General features: G+C 42.9%; 1 protein-coding gene across 3 annotated transcripts in view; it reads left to right on the forward strand.

Annotated features, from left to right (window-relative positions):
- LOC137588419 (ATP-dependent RNA helicase DHX8-like) overlaps positions 1-7,379 on the forward strand; it is a 31,485-nt gene continuing 24,106 nt past the window's right edge. For 2 of the 3 annotated variants that reach the window (XR_011034056.1, XM_068305504.1), the window contains exons 1-23: positions 1-131; positions 245-330; positions 415-481; positions 575-654; positions 826-932; positions 1,084-1,374; positions 1,556-1,700; positions 1,927-2,118; positions 2,242-2,329; positions 2,423-2,520; positions 2,669-2,816; positions 3,301-3,482; positions 3,637-3,831; positions 3,929-4,114; positions 4,200-4,410; positions 4,498-4,679; positions 4,769-4,909; positions 4,995-5,150; positions 5,349-5,486; positions 5,610-5,738; positions 5,902-6,098; positions 6,223-6,402; positions 6,521-6,768. Coding sequence is in view for 2 of the 3 variants with exons in the window: in XM_068305504.1 (XP_068161605.1) it covers positions 29-131; positions 245-330; positions 415-481; positions 575-654; positions 826-932; positions 1,084-1,374; positions 1,556-1,700; positions 1,927-2,118; positions 2,242-2,329; positions 2,423-2,520; positions 2,669-2,816; positions 3,301-3,482; positions 3,637-3,831; positions 3,929-4,114; positions 4,200-4,410; positions 4,498-4,679; positions 4,769-4,909; positions 4,995-5,150; positions 5,349-5,486; positions 5,610-5,738; positions 5,902-6,098; positions 6,223-6,402; positions 6,521-6,740 (3,522 nt within the window). In the remaining variant the exon portion in view is untranslated. Of the gene's footprint in view, positions 132-244; positions 331-414; positions 482-574; positions 655-825; positions 933-1,083; positions 1,375-1,555; positions 1,701-1,926; positions 2,119-2,241; positions 2,330-2,422; positions 2,521-2,668; positions 2,817-3,300; positions 3,483-3,636; positions 3,832-3,928; positions 4,115-4,199; positions 4,411-4,497; positions 4,680-4,768; positions 4,910-4,994; positions 5,151-5,348; positions 5,487-5,609; positions 5,739-5,901; positions 6,099-6,222; positions 6,403-6,520; positions 7,281-7,379 lie in introns of those variants that run through there. The other variant, XM_068305503.1, reaches the window with a different exon arrangement.

The raw sequence follows: 7,379 nt of genomic DNA on the forward strand, positions 1-7,379 counted from the left end.
GGTCAGAACTTCGAAGTAAACACTAAAAATGTCTGCTCTGGACGAAATTAAACGTCTTGAGTATTTATCTTTGGTATCGAAGGTGTGTACGGAGTTGGAGAACCATTTGGGAATAAGCGAGAAAGATCTCGGTAACGTGACTTTAACACGACTACATCAATTAGCTGACTGACTTGTTATTTACTGTTCCATTAAACTGGTCGTGATTAATATGACTAGCCTCATGCCGGTTCTGTTTTTACAGCTGAATTTATCATCAGTTTGGCCGAAAAGCACCCAACATTTGAGGAATTCAAAGCAGTTTTATCTAAAAATGGAGCAGACTTTACAGTAAGTGTGTCGCTTAACAAACACCTTCCTTTGTTTAGGTTTTTTAACTTGTCTTTTGGATCTAAAATCTGGTGTCTTTTTCAGGATACCCTTGTTGGTAATTTGCTTAGACTTATTAACACCATGCGACAGGTACCATCTACCAGTAAAGGTACAGACAGTTTTGTATTTTAATTATTTTATTTAACAATGCCTTAAAATGAACAGCTTAAGGTTTCGTTTTAAATTGTGTTATGTTTACCAGCTCATCAGCCAGCGACTGAGAGGGACAGACTGAAAGAGAAATACCCTGCTTTATGTAAACCAGATGCTCCTGTGTGGATCGTAAGGCCAATTTGCTCACTCAAAATGATCCTTTCTTTAATTTTATCGAAATCTTTGTATTAGCTTTGACAGTTTTGATGTAATATTTAGCTATTTGTCGAATCTCTGCAATACTGTACAAAAATACATCTGTATGAATTATTTAATGTTTTTATATTTGGTCTCTTTCAGATTCCATCGACTGATGCAGACAGAGAGGATAAGCAAGTTGCAGAAGCAGCTATGAAGCAGCTTGAGATGCTAATGCCAAAATTCTCTGGAACAAGCTCTGCTAACGGGTGATTAGAAATATAGATTTGTCCCAGGAGAAAATGTCTTTCTGAACTGACACCCCCTGATAAAACAACATATAATCTACAATGACATTTAGATCTGAACTATCTCCTTACAGTCAAAACACCTTGACAAAATTTGGCTTTTCTCCATCAGGTCAGTCAAACCTTTGCATGGTGACCAAGGTAGAGTCACAGAGGATAGTCGTAAGCGAAATCCCTCTCCTTCTACGTCAAACACTCATGAAGGAGAAACGAATCCCAAGCGCAGAAGGAAACGATCTCGCTGGAGCGACCATCCACCGAGCCCACATAGAGATGATGACAAAGACAACAGAGATCGACATGTGGATCGACCTCCAGACGAGCCTGTTGTTGGAGACATCTACGATGGCAAAATCTGCAGTATTATGCAGTTTGGCTGTTTCGTGCAGCTGGACGGCCTCAGGTTAGTGAAAAACACGTCATCTTTGCAGCCATGCACACACAGCATGTAAAAGTTTGGGTTGTTTTTCAAGATTTTGTGTTCTTATCAGTATTATGTTCTTTTTTAACAATTTCACAAACCTGCACATATTTTAGTGTTTCTAACACTTTGGAATATTTAAGTTTGTTTTCATCATCTGTAGAAAACGCTGGGAGGGCCTGGTGCATATCTCCGAGTTACGTAAGGAAGGCCGCATAGCCAATGTCGCTGATGTCGTCACCAAAGGTCAAAAGGTGAAGGTCAAAGTGCTGTCGTTCACTGGAACCAAAGCCAGTCTTAGCATGAAGGTGAGTTATGACAATTCAGGAGTGTCTTAAACTTATGCATAAATCACGTTAAAATGATGATATCAAATAAAAAGTAAAGTTAGCACGTTTTATTTTTTTTTAATTTTACTTGTTCCCTGAAAATTGCAACCAGGTTAAAATGAGTTCATCTGTATTTGTTTAACATACATTTATTAATTGATAATTCATGCTTACATTTATTATAATGATGTCTGCATGTTGTCAGGATGTCGACCAGGAGACGGGGGAGGACCTGAACCCCAACCGGAGACGGAACCTGGACACTGGAGTCGGACGTGAAGCCATGAGAAACCCTGACTGCCCAATTGAAGGTAATGCGCTGGAAATACAGGAAAACCCAACGGAGCGGAAACGACTCGCTAAGATCACCGACCTTGAGAAATGGGAGATTAAACAGGTATGGAAAAGAAATCAGAAATGTGCATTGTCACAAAGAAAAGTCAAACGGACTCCTTCAGCCGTCAGTGATGATACGTTACTACAATACTAAACTGCTTTTTAATCGTCTGTGATCATTCAGATGATTGCAGCCAATGTGCTTCCAAAAGAAGAGTATCCAGAATTTGACGAGGAGACGGGAATCCTTCCCAAATTGGACGACGATGACGGTACAACTCTGCACTCAATTCTAAAGTTTCTGCAACAATAAAAACTATGCTGCCTGATAAATAATCCCCCGTCTATGACTGTTCCCTCTGCAGATGAAGAATTGGAGATTGATCTGGTTGAAGAGGAACCACCGTTCCTGAGAGGACAGACCAAATGGAGCACAAATATGAGTCCAGTAAAAATAGTGAAGGTACTTCCAAACAGACCAATTCTGTCACACTACCTTAAAATAATTACCATTTAGGAACCAAATAATCATTTTAGTCCGGCAGAAGTCGACATTGTGACGTTTAGCGGTTGATTTGTGTCCCTGTTTTCATGCTGTTTACTTTTATTAGAATCCCGACGGCTCCCTTTCCCAAGCAGCTATGATGCAGAGCGCTCTTGCTAAGGAAAGGCGGGAGGTGAAGCAGGTGGCTCGAGCAGCAGAGATGGACAGCATCCCTACTGGGCTCCACAAGAACTGGATAGACCCAATGCCCGACTGTAAGGACCTGGATTACAAAATCACTTCAACAGTCAGGGCATAATTTATTAAACATGCTCGACCCAAAGGATGTGATCGCTTCCTGGGATTTTCACACATGAACAAATTTTTGATACAAATATGAGATCTAACTGGAAATTAATCACAGGCAGTGCATGATGAGAAAGAGATGGATTTATTTTTTCAACCAGGCCAATTTCACTGTGACATTGTTACCACAACATGACTGGAGATGATTATCTAGCTTCCCTATGAGTTTACACTGGAACACAGACATCATGCGCTGTTGCTTCCATAGCCATAGGGGACATCAGAGGCTTTACAACTTCCTTCCAGCTTCTTACTCATAGTTCAATGCAGAAAAAAGAGCTCCTGTAAAGTTCATTATGGTTGCAGTTCAGCTTAATGCAATAAAGGAATCATTCTAGGAGGTTGGGTTTGATCTTTACTTTATTCCATAATCCCTGTTACTCTTTTGTGCAGATGAGGGGAGGCAGATTGCTGCCAACATGAGAGGCATTGGCGCCATGCCTCTCAACCTTCCAGAGTGGAAAAGATATGCATTTGGTGGGAATCAAGTGTCATATGGTAAGAGGACGGAACTTTCCATCCTGCAACAGAGGGAGAGTCTGCCTATTTTCAAGCTGAAGGAACAGCTGGTTCAGGTATGATTGGTGAACAAATGAGAAAAACACCTGATTTTATGATGGTATTAAACACACAACATGTCCAATTTTCGCAAAAGCCATCTGTGTAAACATGACTTCCTTTCACCGGTCTCAAAATGCTTCAATAACAGTTCATTTCCTCTTTTGACAGGCTGTCCATGATAATCAGATTTTGATTGTCGTTGGAGAGACGGGGTCTGGTAAAACCACTCAGATCACTCAGTACCTGGCAGAGGCAGGCTACACCTCCAGGGGGAAGATCGGCTGTACGCAGCCCCGTCGTGTCGCCGCCATGTCAGTGGCCAAGAGAGTCTCGGAGGAGTACGGTTGCCGTTTGGGCCAAGAGGCGAGTCATCTCCTCAAATCTGAGCAAGGACTTCGTCATGAACGTCTTTTCTCTTTTGACAGTAATTCATTTCAAATCTGTTCTTACATCGTTGTAGGTGGGTTACACCATCCGTTTTGAGGACTGCAGCAGCACAGAGACGGTGATCAAGTACATGACCCATGGCATGCTGCAAAGGGAATGCCTGGTGGACCCAGACATGAGCCAGTACTCCCTCATCATGCTCGATGAGGCCCACGAGAGAACAATCCACACCGATGTGCTCTTTGGCCTTCTCAAGAAGGTATTTGATGTTACACAAACCACAAATCATATCAAGTGATGACCTAAATCCAAAGTGACGAACATAATGTATCTGTCTCTTTAAGACGATACAGAAACGCAAAGATATGAAGCTGATAGTTTCCTCCGCCACGCTGGATGCTGTCAAGTTCTCCCAGTATTTCTTTGAAGCGCCCATCTTCACCATCCCAGGAAGAACATTCCCAGTCGAGGTTCTGTACGCCAGAGAACCAGAGACCGACTACCTAGACGCCAGTCTCATCACTGTGATGCAGATCCATCTAACCGAGCCTCCAGGTACGGCTCCTTAAACCGTCCCCGCTTTGAGACGCTCAGTTTGTCTAGGTAAGACTGAATGTTTAAGGTGTTTGATGCTCTTTCCAGGTGACATCCTGGTGTTTCTGACCGGACAGGAGGAGATCGATACGGCCTGTGAGATCTTGTATGAGCGAATGAAGTCTCTGGGACCTAATGTTCCTGAACTTATTATTTTACCGGTTTATTCTGCGCTGCCTAGTGAAATGCAGACAAGGATTTTTGACCCTGCACCCCCAGGCAGCAGAAAGGTGATAAAATGCACTTGAGAACTTTTTCACTTTTATTTGTGTGATCAATGGTAAAGCTTGAAGAGTAATTTATTTCTGTTTTTTTCCAGGTTATAATTGCCACAAACATTGCTGAGACGTCGCTGACTATCGATGGAATCTACTACGTGGTGGATCCTGGATTTGTGAAGCAGATTGTGTATAATTCCAAGACGGGCATCGACCAGCTTGTAGTGACTCCCATATCACAGGTATAAGACAATTATTACAAGCTAGAAGTATACATTTGTATACTTGTTCTGTTGACCCTTTAAAATCTCATGCGTCCCCTTTCAGGCCCAGGCCAAGCAGAGGTCGGGAAGAGCCGGTAGGACCGGCCCGGGGAAGTGTTACAGGCTCTACACTGAGAGAGCCTACAGGGATGAGATGCTCGTGTCCAACGTACCCGAGATCCAGAGAACCAACCTGGCCAGCACTGTGCTGTCACTAAAGGTAAACATCCCATCACCTTCACAGTCTACGTCCTTCTCTCTGACCGCCTCTGAGTGAGGATGTTTGTGATTCGTTGATTTTGTCATGACAGAAATCAAACCAATAAATCAGTTTAATGTCAGATTTTGCTGATTGCTTTTTATCACCTGTAGAAAGATCTTTCTGTAAATGTTGGCTTCATTTGCTACTTCTTTCCAGGCCATGGGTATTAATGATCTTCTGGCCTTCGACTTCATGGACGCTCCTCCTATGGAGACGCTGATCACAGCCATGGAGCAGCTCTACACGCTGGGGGCTCTGGACGACGAGGGCTTGCTCACCCGACTGGGGAGAAGGGTGAGGAAAACGTCCTCAGTCAGAATGTCGCTTTCTGATGATCTGCTGGTTTTTGTTGTCTTGGTGATGCTACTTGTGCTGAAATGAACAATAACACCTAATGTATGTCCATCTCTGATCCAGATGGCCGAGTTCCCCCTGGAGCCGATGCTGTGTAAGATGTTGATCATGTCCGTCCACCTGGGCTGCAGTGAAGAGATGCTGACCATCGTCTCCATGTTGTCTGTGCAGAACATCTTTTACAGACCAAAGGTATGTCACGGAAGACTGTTGACCTGCCGAGGGTTCAGTTCACCTCCAGAGTTACTTTCATCAAGCTAATATCCATTAAAATGTATTTTTTGAATGCATATTGACTTAAGTTGCCACTCAGACCATACGTATAAGAATAAAAGTTCAATTCTTCCGTCTTCAGGACAAACAGGCCCTGGCTGACCAGAAAAAGACAAAGTTCTTTCAGCTTGAGGGAGACCACCTAACACTGCTGGCTGTCTATAACTCTTGGAAGAACAACAAATTCTCCAATCCCTGGTGCTTTGAGAACTTCATCCAAGCCCGTTCATTAAAGAGAGCTCAGGACATACGTAAGCAGATGCTGAGCATCATGGACAGGTGTGTGTGATTAATCTCTGCAGAATTCAGAAATTTCCTTATGAGAAATATGTCTCCAAGATAATTATCAGAAATCACATTTTCTTTTGGCACGAAAAATAACTAAACAGTAAATATTCTTCAGACACAAGCTGGATGTGGTGTCCTGTGGAAAAGCAACGATGCGCGTCCAGAAGGCCATTTGCAGCGGTTTCTTCAGGAATGCTGCCAAGAAGCACCCCCACGACGGGTACCGCACCCTGATCGACCAGCAGGTGGTGTACCTCCACCCCTCCAGCACTCTGTTCAACCGCCAGCCTGAATGGTAAATGTGAAGGATTTTTTTTTTAACTGGGATTATAAATGAATTTGAGCTGTTTGTTATTTACCACTAAGGAAACAAGCCCTACTCTTTAGCTGTGTCCTCTCTGTACTTCCTGTAGGCTCATCTACCATGAGCTGGTGCTGACCACTAAGGAGTACATGCGTGAGGTGACCACTATCGACCCTCGTTGGCTGGTGGAGTTTGCTCCGGCCTTTTACAGAGTCGCCGACCCAACTCGCCTCAGCTATCACAAGCGACAGCAGAAACTCGAACCTCTTTACAACCGTTACGAAGAACCCAACGCATGGAGAATCTCCCGTGCATTCAGACGCCGCTGAACGCCACCTGCAGTTTACGTTTATGAAGGTAACTGCTACCAGGACACTTTAGATTCAAAATGTCTTCTTTCTTTTTTTTTTTTGACTGAACAAAAAAAAATTCATCCTTAAATAACCATCGTCTCTGAGGGTTTTCATGACATTTTAACAACATTTAATTAATTTTGATATTTGTTTGTTCATGATTACCCAGAGTTCATTTTACCTCAAGAAAGTAGTGCATCCCTGGGATGCGGGTCAAAGAAATTGGTGCATTCCAACATGGCGTTTATGAATCCCAAAAGTAGAGGTAAGATCTTAAGCCCGAGTCCAAGCCCGACCCGGCCTGAAATTCGGGCTCAGGTCAGGTCGGTCTGGATTTTTCAGGCCCGATCTTACCCAAAAGTAATAACAGAATATACAGTAGAGGCATACGCAAGGATTCCGTTTTTACTATATAGTACAATATAAAAACTAAACAAATGCACTTTTAATGACCGTTAAAATTGTCCTATCTTGTCTTTGTGTGTGTTTGCATGTAAATATGGAATATTTATTCAGTGTGTCAGGAAAACCTTTTAATTAAACAAATCTGACATTTTTGCAAACTTGCTTGTTTGCTTTTTTTTTTTTTTGTCTGTGCTGCAAACAGGAAGCTGC

Source organism: Antennarius striatus, chromosome 21, assembly GCF_040054535.1.
Source record: "Antennarius striatus isolate MH-2024 chromosome 21, ASM4005453v1, whole genome shotgun sequence".
Lineage (NCBI taxonomy): Eukaryota > Metazoa > Chordata > Actinopteri > Lophiiformes > Antennariidae > Antennarius > Antennarius striatus.